We start from the raw sequence: 12,657 nt of genomic DNA, 5'->3' as shown, positions 1-12,657 counted from the left end.
GATCTGCATCGTGCAGTTATCTTTGTCCGCTTCGTTTTCTCTTCAGTTGAGTTTCCCGCAAACATAAAGCCAGATTATGAATTCAAACCGAATTATTCAATCCACAAATCCCGTCGAATATTTCTCATCCGAAGCCTGTTACATCACAACAATCACAATGCGCAATGCGCTTAGAGCAATCATACTAGTAATATGGCAAACTCCCAGGGCTGGGCCCGATCAACACGAGCGGTGTGGCGGAACGGTGCCCCGGGCGTGAGCCGGCCCACTGCGCTGCATGCCGTCTCCACGACTTCGAGAGGAATTTTCATGATCAGCAGTATTCCGATCGGATGAAATGCGTACCTTGAGCCGTTCGCCGAGTTGCTCCTCTGTCTATTTTTAAAGTGTACCTCCGTTCTTCCGATCTAGTCATGGCATAACTCCGATTATGAAAATCATTCCAAGACTTCTAGCCACCTTCACCTTGAACATGGTACCTTGGGACCTTGGAATGCCAAGGTTTTGGTGATGTTGAAAATTTTTATTTGATAGGTAGGCAAGATATATATGCCCAGGTGCGCAATGTGAATTATCAATGAAGGTTCAAGGATTAGTATTTTCAAGCAGACCGAGAGTTCGTTAACAAAAGATCAATACAACTCCAGGCAATCAAGGAAGATTTACTACGGAGTAGTGCTAGTACCAATGCATACTCCTGTCATTTCTTCCATCAAACCTTGGCACAACTTAAAGCCCCGGAGATCAGTGTACGCCTCTCAGATGTCGGATAAGTACTGTATCCATTTTCGTCCTAGTGGCTCTTGGTCCCTGCATTTCACGTGATGTAAACAAATGATCGGCGCGCTGTCAGAATTGACCTCACCCCTTTTGTTTTGCGCCATTCCCTTCCTTGAATTGTGGGTTCGATGGCTTTCTTCCAATTTCTCTGGCTTCTTGGTGACCATCGATTCATTGCAACAATAGGGGCATAAAATAATCCGGCGACCCCTCGATCTTGACGCGCCACGTCCGTCAGTGGATGCGGCACGATGTGGGGAAATGAGGTGGAAGTCCGTTGCCACAGCAAATTCTCATTGGTCAATCGCGACGGACTTCAGCCTCCGCGTTGATGAGCATGAACATGGGCGATAGAGAACTGAGTGAGTTGGTGAGTGAGTTAGGTGTTGTGCTCTACGGCTTTTGATGGGATATAAAGAAAACAAATGGTGGAACGAGATGTGAATCATAGGCGAAGAATTAAATCACAACTTACTAGATTGATTATACTATCCTCTCAAAATGGCACCCTCCGCAGTTAATTCGTTGATCAATGAGACTAGCCAGACGACCAAGGATCTACTTCCCTGTCATAAGTCAAACGTGTGGAATTTCGATATTTTCCGACATCTGTTCCCCTCGTCGCTTGCGAAAACCTAACCCACCTCAATGCCTCCTTCCAGCCACCCTCTAATGTCATCATCCACGCCGCCATCAACGATTTCAAGTCCCAAGCCTTACTTTCCCCCCACCCGAAGCATCAGTGGCAACAGAACACCGAAAAGGACCGGCAACTGATCGCCCGGTAGATCAATGCCGATCGCTTCAAATTCGAGAAAGGTGATGATGCCGTCAGCCTATCCGCCCCACCTGAGTCCAAACGGTGATTTTGGACCGGACAGTTCAAATACGCTGGACTGCATGGCCCGCTGCGAGATCTTTTCATACCGTGGGCCAGAAATATGGAAACAGCAAGGGTATGCTGTATTTCTATTTGTTTGGCGATCTCATTCGGTCATATCGAATCCTGCAGAGCAAAAGGGCGTGACAGAATGACATGCTCGGATATGGGGTTGATGTTGAAGCGGCGGGTGCCTCGGCACTAAATATCGACCTATATCACAGTGACTCTCTCCTTTGTCCACATATAACCATCACACACTTTCATCATTTCTCTCATGCCCCGCGATGGAATTTGGTATTTGAACTCCTCAATAAAATATTGACATTATTTGAATCATATCTCTTTGCTTTCCTCAAGCCTATCAGGCTTTTTAGATAGCCTCCGTCTCATCACTCACACATATTTTAACCCACATCGGCATCCCCATACTACGTACTCCGCAGTATTCCCTATATAATAAGTTAATAAGAGGTTATCTATATAAGTGACGACAGGAGTTAAAATGGGTCCTCATAGGGAGTCAAAGGGGTGGAGGAAGGTTAGAAGAAAAACCAACAGATGCCACGGAGAACTCTCACCTCCGGCTCAAGTATGTTTATGGCATTCACTCCTCCTATTTCCTCTCGTTTAGGCTCAGACTTATCACCTTCTCATGCCCCATACTCCCATACTCTTCTCCACTCTCTTCTTGACCTTCTACACTCTTACTCCTGACCTCTCATTTCGATATTGTTTTTCATCCTCTGATTTGCTCACCCACTATTCCGTCATGAACTTTCTCCATTTCGTGGAGGAAAAATCCGCCGAACACAGGTCAAGGCCAATATTCCCAGCAGCAGCACGCGCTGACCTCCCTCTTTGCTCTCGAACCCGACCCAAAAGTCTTGTAAGTTCTTCGTCTCGGTTCGTTCACGCTCATACTGACCATTCTGAAAGAAACCCAGTCGGTCCTCCGTATGAGGAGTATGTATCCGTCACGATCGAACACCAAAAGGCGCTGCCAGGTCAAACTAAAACCGCCAGCCCAAGAATCATCCCCATTGCGAAGCTGGGCTGGCGAAATGTCGCACCAGCCGAATGGGCAGCCCATATCAAAGACCTCCCCTCCCATGTATCCGTGCAAATGCAGACCAGCTACGCCAAATCCGCTGTCAGTGCCCTGATAGCCGCCCCTTCATTACTAGAGCCTCTCCTCGGGCATCATAAACCCTCTTAGGTGACCGGCTTGATGAAATTATCCGAGGAAAGCGCTGCAACTTGGAGTCGGCATTTATCCAAGTTGTTGGGATCATCGAATCCGAGGAATGCATCGGCTGTGCTCAAGGCTGTGGCCCATGGGCAAAGTGAGTCATGTTTTACGACATGACCGGAATGGTGTATGGCTGTGATAACTGCCACTGGAGTAAGAGATACGGAAATAGATCAACGACCCGTTCAATCTGGCCCGCCATCAGCCTGTCTAGGCTTCCCGGTCTTCGTCACTTCGTGCGGTCACTAGACACAAACATTCATGATTTTGCCTCCGTCGTTGCTGTCTGTATCTTTAGTCTTTGAGCTCAATCAATGGACTTATGAATAGATACCCTCGTGTCTAATGTAAGTTTGAAACTCCACAGCGACCTAGCTACCCCAGGGTGGATGCGGCTAGTTATAGCAGGTTAGGTAAGCTCGGCGCGATTCCCCGAGATTTTACCTTCAACCCCCACAAATTGCAGCTCCCAACTTGCTCCCACCCGATTGCAGCATTCTCGCATATCTGGACTACTCAAATATTGGCCGCCGCGGATCTCATCTCCTCTTCCCGATTGTGACTGGTTCCCAGACCGGCAGCATACACGGCTTCGATGCAGCGGCTCGCCGGGGTAAAGCGGGCAATGGCCACTCAGGACAAAACCCCTACCGCGTATGTCGACATAATGATCTCTTTCTAAAGCCATAAAAACAGATTGATTAACAATTCGCAGATGTACGTCTTGCCGTTCAAAGAAGGTGAAATGCTCGGGTACTATTCCCTGTGACTACTGCCAGGATCGGCGACTAGAATGCCGCTCCGCCAGGAAAACCCAGAAGAGATTCTATTCGGTTGAGTAAGCTAGCCCTCTCAATTTTGATTTACCATCATCTACTCGCCAATACTCACACACACTCCTTACAGATATGTCGAGGGACTCGAACGCCGCCTTGAAACATGCGAAAATGCTGGACGACTTCCGGCTTCTGTCCGCTCGGGTAATGCTGTTCAAAGTTTCGTCTATCGCGTAGGCCCTACAGATTCTGATTAAAAATTTAAACAGCGGCATCTGCCAACGCCAATAATGTTTACTTGTTGCCACACGCGTGCTCCGGGGATCCATCACCCAATCGCAATGAGGGAACCAGTGACCCAGCGTGTCTCAGTCCGATGTCAAATCCAAGCGTGGTAATGTCCAATTGCAGCCCAGAATCATCGAGCCCTTCCAGTACGTATCATCGGTCTACAAAATTTTCGGAACGTATTGTGAGCTGAATTGCCGCTTTAGCCATGAGGACGGACACATACATAAACTCCAGCCATATCCCTACATCACGGGTCAGGGAATTTCTCTGGAAGAGGACACCGGTCCATCCCAGTGATTCAATTACTGGGTCGGATAACAGCTCTTTACCGTGTACGACACGTGATTTGATCAAGATCTGGTCCCATCCGCAAGACACCTTTCTGGAAGCCCCAAGCCTTCCTGGTAGAGGCGATGCTGATCACCTTTTGAGATGTGTTAACTTTTACATTGGTCAGACTCAGCACCACTTCGACGTCCGGGAGGTCTCTGATCATCTAGCACTTTTCTTCGATGGTTGCCTGTCCTCTTCTCCCATCCCAAAACTTTGGTACATCAAGTTGGTCTTGATATTTGCTGTTGGGAAGCTTGTCGAAGGCAGATTCGATGATGATACACTACCGGGAGATCGTTACTTCAAGTACGCCCAGGCTCTCCTTCCAAATCTGAGTAAACTTCTTGCGTCAAAAAGACACGGCGTAGAGGTCCTTGGTCTGCTAGCACTATATCTCCAGAATGTTAGCAGAAGTGAAGAAGCCTACTTATATGTAATCCCCCTTGGCCTTTCTCAGTGCGTGTTTAGATTCTAACGTCCCAGTTATAGGTTAATTCAGCGCTGCGGATGGCTATTGCACACGGGTTCCACGTTCATGATCGATTGAAAGAGTATTTACAATCTGAGAAAACCCACCTCAACCGCCTCTGGTGGACAATATACATGCAAGAAAAGTAACTCATCCCTTGTTTTCTACAAAAGCCAATTAACTGACATAATTATGGCTAGACGTTTGGCCGCAGCAACTGGCAATCCATCCAGCATCAACCGGGATACAATCGAGCTCGAGATGCCTACAAATGCGCTCGGCTTTCCTTCCCCGTTCCCGATCTGTCTCAATATTCGAATTGCGCATATCACAGGCCGAGTTCTCCAAAGTAAGTATTGATCCTCTCTATTGCTCGCTCCTCTCTAACTGAAATAGCATTGTATGTACAGAAGCCCGAAAAAGATGGAAATTTGATACATAGTGTTCAGTCTATTATCCAAGAGCTGCATGAGATCTCCGCGGAACTCCCGCTGGACTTTTCAGATGGAAATCACAATCAGACCCCTAAGCAAAACATCAGGGTCTTTGCTTCCATTCATATAAAGCTTTATCAGGTGTGACATATCCAGGTGGTTGCCACAGATACTCCCCGTTCAACCATTTGACCTTTTCGCTGCAAACAGGCTATCCTACTCACCATTCGGCCAATAATGCTCTACGTCGCACGGATTATACTGACAGGAGATGAAACAAGTCGCTCCACTATTTACAGCTCTTCCCTGGGTCGACTATCTCGAACATGTGCAGAAGCAGCGCGCAGGATGCTTTCCATTGTCCTAATGCTGAAGAAGGAAAATATCATTGGTAAATTAACTCGATATCGACCCGGAGATAAGATGATCAAGATTGCTAAACTACATTTCCAGCCATATTCGGATTCTTCGACCTCGATGCAACTTTCTCCAGTGCCTTCATCATGATTCTGACTGCAATATTCAACATCATATGCAAAGATGAACAGGCTATTATTACTTCTCCGGGGCTTGATGAAGCCATTCAGGTCCTGCGCCATCTTTCACATCGTGGAAATCCATTTGCGGGTGAAAAACTGCGAGAGGTTGAGCACATTTGGGCACAGTTACACGTCGACAACAACTTGAACAATGGGCCATTGGCAGGCTCCAATTGGGCGGGTGTCTTCCCGGACACCCAGGAGTCGAACCACCAACAGCCTAGCTCTGTGCCATCGCCGAGGGTTCTTGAAAGGTCGAATGGACCGCAACTGCAGTCCCCGGACTTACGACCCGATCAAGGATCAGCCGTGGGGCATAGCCAAGCATATCCCGCAAGCCATCGCAATTCAAGCGGCGACTCAACTGGTGGTGGCCAAGCTTCGCACCACCAAGGGGATCTGCATAACGATGGCTTTGATGAGTTCCCTATCGGAGATTGGCTTGTCCAGGATACCAATGAACAGTACAATGCGATTTTGGGAAGCCAAGAGTGGGCACTCACTGGGCAGGATTCCATCGACTTTGCTGAATTAGCGACTTATCTTCCCGGGTTTGGAGAATAAGGGATTGCATTTATCTTGTTCATCGGGCAACTCCCTTTCTTTTGAAATTCGCTTAACATATAATTTAGAAGTTTGATCAAATACCAGCGGGAAACTCTTTACCGCGCAAGGAACATACTACTAGTACTTGATTGAATCTGCATCTGAGATATTTACATACAATTGCTATTGACTGCAGGTACTGCTTTCACAGCTCGGACAGCGCCCTGGGATAGGAGTGAAGTATCCTGCTGGACCAGCATAAATTTTACTCCCAGATCATTGATTGCCCACGTATGAATTTCCGGAGAGTCGTATACTCCAGCCAAGCCCATGATTTTCCCTTTCGCCCTACAAGCCTCGCTAACTTTTATGAGCGCATGTCTGTATTTCGGATGATCGAATTGACCTCCCACTCCGAGATCAATAGACAGATCCGTAGACCCAACCAAAACAACATCAACGCCGTCCACAGCTGCAATTTCCAGGACGTTCTCGACGGCATCTGCACTTTCGATCATGACAAATACGGTTGACAAGGATTGATTTGCGAATTTAATAGTGGTCTCTATGGGCATTCCCCGAAGACCGAACTGGGGAAGCTGACCTGTCATTGACCGACAACCTTTGGGTGGATATTTGCATATGCGCACTGCATTCTTGGCATCGTCTGTGTTCATCGAGAATTAGTAAATGTCACATTACGACATAACGAGAAAAAGCGCAGGAATAAGCTTTGAAAACAGCAGTCTGGCACTGTGGCATGTACCTTCCGAATGGATATGAGGGAAAATAATCCCCATCGCGCCTCCATCAAGAACACGCTGAACAAACCCATTGCCACATTGATGAGGCACACGAACAAAGGGCGTTATCCCAGACAAAAGTCCAACGTGGCAAAGGTTACTCACTTGTTCAAGGGAGAGCCAGCCATGCTCCATATCAATGAACAGCGAATCAAAACCAGCATTTTTAGCCGTTATTACCACTTGTCCATTCGCCGAGATTTTGATCCCCAATGCTGTACAGACTTGGTTTGCGCCAGTCTGCACATAAAGTGAATTTGGGCTGGCGTGGTCCATGGCTATCATTCAGAATAAGAGAAAAAAGATATGAAACCACCAATAATTCGAAATCGAGGCCTGGCTTATCTTTCAAAATAGTTAAATAGGGTTATGTACTTCGGCCGCGGGCAGGGTGGGGGCCATTTCGGTTGTTTGTGTCCGAGATATAATCTCAATGCCGAGGGGTCTCGGGGCCCATCCGCCGAAGTGACCCAGCTTCGCCGGCTGCATGATCGACTGAGACCGATTTGTCATTCAATTACTTTTTAGTAAAGAAGGACCAAGGGTTATTGCGTTATCATACCTTACATTCTTCACTATTGACATCGAATATTCGTCTATGAGCCCTGATACATCCACCTAAGCAATGCCCTTCCCACCTGGGCAGGCTGCCCCTTGAAATTGCCCTGCACCTGGGCATCAGAAATATATTGATGCCAATACCAGTAGTCCGTGACCACTTCGTAAACTTTGAATATTCCAAGGATTGAAAATCAAAATTAGCCCTTGGCATTTTACGCATATTCAAAGCTTGGGACTTGGTTTTTTTTTTTTTTTAAAAAAAAAAAAGAATTTCGCATAGCCCGTGACAATATGTGCTCTTTGAGTCTACAGCAATGCAACCATTAATTGATTAACTTAGTACATTTTGTTTTTTCCCTTTACTTTAGCGTTACGGAGGCCCTCGCCGAATTCGGGGGCCTTTGAAGTAGCCGAGTGAGTTCATTTGCGAGTTGTCAGCCGCCCACCAACCCCATTGGAGGGACTCAGCACATAAATTAGCAGAGGTTCCTTTGGATGGGAGGAGTTTTAATTCCGTTTCTACTTGTTGAAATTGACTTGATCAAAAATGTTCTTTAACTCCGTGGAAGCCGGTCCAGCGGACGTCATGTATGGGCTCAAAATTTCAGCCGATGAAGACAAAAGCCCACTGAAAGTAGACTTGGGGGTTGGCGTCTATCGAGACGAGCTTGGAAGTTACAATGAAATGGGTGTTCTTAAAAAGGTATGGTTGGATATAATATTGAAAAAATGAAAGAAAATGTCGTTCTAACTCTTCGATGTTCCAGGCAAAGGACGAGTTACATGCACTTAACCCAGGTCATGACGTGAGAGCCCCCGCATGGAGCAAGGAACGGAAATAACTCGGAAGTTTTCTGACACGAGAGAAATTCAGTACGAAGTGACTACTGGAAACTCCCGGTATTTGGCCAACGCTGCCAAGGTCGCATTCGGCGGCGACTCAAGTGTCTTTGATAGACAAACGGTATGAAATCCATGATCTGCAAATCCAAAGACTATACTTATTAGATGGCAAAGATTGCATCAGTTCAAACGATTTCTGGCACCGGGGCAGTTCATCTTGCACTGCTGTTCCTGTCTCGTTCTCCCGAGGGCACTAGTCGCCAGGTTTATATCGGAACGCCCGCATGGGGGAATTATGTACCGATGTGCAAGCTAGTAGGTCTTGAAACCAAGACCTATGTCCATTACGATCCAGTCACAGGAGGTGTAGACTTTGAATCCGTGATCGACGCCATACGTACAGCCGATGAGGGGAGCGTTTTCATCCTGCAAGGCTGCTGCCACAATCCGACCGCAGCGGACTTCAGCAGGGAGCAGTGGCAAACTCTCGCCGCCGAAATGAACAATCGACATTTACTACCACTCCTTGATATTGCATACCAAGGTCTGGGAGACGGAATTGATGAAGATTCTTATGGCGTTCGTCATCTTGCGCAATTGGGCATTGAAATGATTGTTTGTCAGTCCTTTTCTAAAAACTTCGGTCTTTATGGTGAGCGTACTGGCGCGTGCCATATTGTTTGCGCTTCGGAGACACATGTCCAGCCGGTTCATGATCAGTTCCGCTGCTTGATACGATGGGAGTTCTCTTCCTCGCCAGCATACGGTTCACGTTTAGTCGATCTGGTGCTCTCAGATTCTTCAAAACAAGTAGAGTGGTATGTGACCTCTGTTTATATCTGAAGATCTTCATGCTCTTTAGCTTGGAGACATCTAAACTAAGTCTGTCAGGAATTCCGAGCTACAAACTATTCGGAACCGTCTTCGTTCTATTCGAAAATCATTCTTCCATCTTCTGAACGATGTGCTCAAGGTAAAATACGCATCAAGTTTTGTTTCAGAATAGAATATTTCAACTGATCATTGATTGCAGGTTCCGGGTAACTGGGGCATTATTATGCAAGGGAAGGGTCTTTTTTGGTGAGTGAAGTATCACTCGACCGATCCGAAATTCTCATATTAATATAAAACTAGTCTTTTGCCGCTGTCCCCTGGGCAATGCAAGGTTCTGCAGGAAAGACACCACATCTATATCGTCCCTAATGGCCGGATCACTTTATCAGGTCTTTCTAATAGCAACATAGAGTATGTAGCGCGGTGTATCAGCCAGGTTGTTCAAGAAAGCCCATGATATTGATAGAACAAAATAATCTCAAGCATTACATGGTAGCTAGACTAATCATAATTCTGAGTAAAATATCAAATTTCCATTCTAGAATATATCACAATTCGTAATACTATATCGTAGGCCAGTTCTGGAGTACCAATTGCGCGCATTGTCATAAATCAATGAAAGGGCCTGAAGCATTTGTTCTTTTACAAATAATCATGAATATCCTCTCTCGGTTGCTGTGAGATTTATAACGGAAATTATTTAGAAGTTGGCTTTTTTTGGATCTGGTCAAATATTGAATATGGGACAAACTGGTAACTATGCGCGAAGAATCAAGGCGCCAGAATCAGCAAGTTTTTCAAACCCCTGGGCCTGCCAAGAGCTCTCGGTGGCCGTTCGGTTATCTCAAGCTGCCATCGGAGGGTACTCCCCGAAGCTATTTGGGGCTCCTTCGCCCCTATCTCCTCTGGCCTTATCAGCCAGAATGCGGGGTCTGGGGTTGGCGGGAGGTTTCGGGGCCAATACACCGAAACCTCAAGGTTTTGTAGCGGGTACTAGTAGATTAAGGGAAATAAACTACAATTAGAAATGGCGGTTCATGCCCCCCTCGACATTTTCTTCTGTCAGTTTCACAGCCTCTTTCCCACTTGATACGACATGACTGAGGACAAGATTGAACTACAACTAGAACCGGGCTCTGAAAATGCCGGGAGTTATGAAATGGGCGATGCTGAGGAAGTTAATGAGCTGCGCCGTGATTTGCGACCCAGTCATGTTTTCATGTTCTCAATCGCATGCTCCATCGGAACAGGTCTTGTCATCGGGTCCGGGCAGGCCTTAGCCAGGGGCGGCCCTGGCGGCGCTCTGCTCGGATATATTACCATCGGCTCGGTGGTCTTTTCGGTCATGACGGCCCTTGGTGAAATGGCAGCTTTTCTCCCCATGAACAAAGGATTTGGTGGATATGCCACTCGCATGGTTGATCCGGCCTTGGGGTAAGTTCAACTTCAAATTTATTATATCCACTTGCCGATCCCAGAGAGCTAATTCCAAATACAGTTTTGCTACCGGCTGGAACTACTTTTTCAAATATATCATCGCAGCTCCCACGAATCTCACCGCTGCTGGGCTTGTCATTGAGTACTGGAGACCCGACTTGAACGTGGCGATCTGGATTTCAGTGTTTGGTGTTATTGTAGTCACTGTCAATGTCAGTAAGCCCAACGGCTTTTGAGATGAGAAATGTTACTAACGATCAACATTCAGCTCTTCAACGTTCGGGTTTTCGGAGAGATTGAGTTCTGGGCTGGAGGGATCAAGGTCTGTATCATGATAATTCTTATTCTGACCTGCTTTATTATTGCTGTTGGCGGAGGACCGAATCACAATACATCCGGATTTGGGTATTGGAACAGTCCTGGTGCATTTGCAGAATATCTTCTGACCGGCCCAAAAGGTCGACTTCTGGGTTGGTGGGCGTGTATGCGTCAAGCATGCTTTGCATTCACTGGGACTGAGGTTGTCGGTATAACATTTGGAGAGATGCCGGATCCTCGGAAAAATGTCCCTCGTGCTGTCAAGCAGACCTTTTGGAGAATCTTTTCCTTCTATATTCTTGGGATCCTCGTGCTTGGAATGGCTCTTCCTTACGACAGCAGTGATCTCCTCAGTGCAACCACAAGTTCAACCAATGCTGGTAAGAAGGCTTGCATTATCTAAAAATTATATTTTTTCTAATCTCTAGCAGATGCAAGTCCGTTCGTTGTTGCTATCCGAAATGCTGGTATCAAAGTTTTGCCTGATTTTACCAACGCGTCTCTTTTGGTTTTCACATTGAGCGCAGCAAGTTCAGGTGTGCCTACAGTCCCTCTTTGAAGCTCATATAGTAATACTGATCAAGACAAAGATATCTACTGCGCATCTCGATCACTCTACGGACTTGCCCGCGACCGACAAGCCCCCGCTATATTTTCAAAAACAGTCGGAAAGGGAATTCCGATATTTGCAACCTCCATCTCAGCTGCCTTCATTGCACTTGGCTTCATGAATGCAAGCAAGTCATCCTCGTCGGTTTTCGACGACCTCGTATCTTTAGTCACGGTTTTTGCAGCCTTGAACTGGCTGGCCATCTTGGTATCCCATGTGGGCTTTCGCCGAGGACTTGCTCGACAAAATATCGCAGTGTCCGAGCTTCCATATGTCGGGTTTTTGCAGCCATATGCGAGCTACTATGCTCTCGCTGTTACGATGACTGTCCTTTTCTTTAATGGTGAGTAGGCTACCCCCAGGCGAGCAATTTGTCTACTAACGAAAACCTAGGTTATAACGCATTCATCCCTCACTTCAAGATAGAAATTTTCATTCTGAGCTACCTTGGGATACTTCTGTTTATTCTTAATATCTTCGGGTGGAAATTCTGGAAAAAGACAAAGCGCGTGCGCGGATCAACAATGGACCTGACTACAGGTCGTAGAGATAATTAGAGAGTTTGGATATCATCTTTTTTTGACTTTCATATGTGTCTATCAGGACTATATTCAAAATATGTGTAAATGAACTTTGGGAATTAAAGTTGGCCCATATTTTTCACTAGAGTCACAAATACAAAGTGGAATTTACAGCTTGCAATTCGCAGGGCCGCAGGGCCACTCTGCCAACATTATGGGGTTACTACTAATTACTAGTAATCACGGGCAAAAAGGCATATATACACAGAAATAGACAAAGGGTTCAGGGGTAGTGTAAGAAAATATAGCGCAATTAATACACGAACTTATAACCTACCCCTGCGAGCCTTTCTACTCATAATTACTAATAATTACTAGGAGTCCCGTAATGTTGGCTCTGCGGCCCTGCGACCCTACGAGCTGCGCGCCG

At 46.5% G+C, this 12,657-nt stretch overlaps 5 protein-coding genes across 5 annotated transcripts; 4 read left to right on the top strand and 1 right to left on the bottom strand.

The window, feature by feature from the left end:
- Positions 1-1,281: 1,281 nt before the first annotated feature.
- On the top strand, positions 1,282-1,568 carry N7481_002654 (class IV aminotransferase; the record flags this gene model as incomplete). Its single annotated transcript, XM_057261873.1, has 2 exons — positions 1,282-1,362; positions 1,443-1,568. 2 exons carry the CDS (start codon positions 1,282-1,284, stop codon positions 1,566-1,568), a joined length of 207 nt encoding a protein of 68 aa, XP_057126805.1.
- A 653-nt stretch (positions 1,569-2,221) lies between these two features.
- N7481_002653 (fungal specific transcription factor domain-containing protein) lies at positions 2,222-6,318 on the top strand (the record flags this gene model as incomplete). Its single annotated transcript, XM_057261872.1, has 13 exons — positions 2,222-2,252; positions 2,477-2,549; positions 2,600-2,813; positions 3,280-3,325; positions 3,379-3,566; positions 3,628-3,665; positions 3,819-3,892; positions 3,958-4,122; positions 4,183-4,715; positions 4,802-4,926; positions 4,982-5,130; positions 5,550-5,606; positions 5,669-6,318. 13 exons carry the CDS (start codon positions 2,222-2,224, stop codon positions 6,316-6,318), a joined length of 2,343 nt encoding a protein of 780 aa, XP_057126804.1.
- A 152-nt stretch (positions 6,319-6,470) lies between these two features.
- N7481_002652 (HpcH/HpaI aldolase family protein) lies at positions 6,471-7,379 on the bottom strand (the record flags this gene model as incomplete). Its single annotated transcript, XM_057261871.1, has 2 exons — positions 6,471-6,967; positions 7,067-7,379. The coding sequence occupies 2 exons, from the start codon at positions 7,377-7,379 to the stop codon at positions 6,471-6,473; spliced, it is 810 nt and encodes a 269-aa protein (XP_057126803.1).
- An 832-nt stretch (positions 7,380-8,211) lies between these two features.
- Positions 8,212-9,591, top strand: N7481_002651 (aspartate aminotransferase; the record flags this gene model as incomplete). Its single annotated transcript, XM_057261870.1, has 6 exons — positions 8,212-8,367; positions 8,432-8,470; positions 8,539-8,628; positions 8,673-9,325; positions 9,399-9,480; positions 9,541-9,591. 6 exons carry the CDS (start codon positions 8,212-8,214, stop codon positions 9,589-9,591), a joined length of 1,071 nt encoding a protein of 356 aa, XP_057126802.1.
- An 846-nt stretch (positions 9,592-10,437) lies between these two features.
- Positions 10,438-12,263, top strand: N7481_002650 (uncharacterized protein; the record flags this gene model as incomplete). Its single annotated transcript, XM_057261869.1, has 6 exons — positions 10,438-10,775; positions 10,840-10,990; positions 11,047-11,476; positions 11,525-11,632; positions 11,681-12,049; positions 12,100-12,263. The coding sequence occupies 6 exons, from the start codon at positions 10,438-10,440 to the stop codon at positions 12,261-12,263; spliced, it is 1,560 nt and encodes a 519-aa protein (XP_057126801.1).
- Between the last annotated feature and the right edge of the window lie 394 nt (positions 12,264-12,657).

Source organism: Penicillium waksmanii (assembly GCF_028829765.1).
Source record: "Penicillium waksmanii strain IBT 27052 chromosome Unknown utg000002l:1.0-3326099.0:1.0-3328782.0, whole genome shotgun sequence".
In the NCBI taxonomy this organism is placed as follows: Eukaryota; Fungi; Ascomycota; class Eurotiomycetes; order Eurotiales; family Aspergillaceae; genus Penicillium; species Penicillium waksmanii.
The sequence above is the reverse complement of the archived record's forward strand: the minus strand, read 5'-3'. Positions and strand labels throughout refer to the sequence as shown.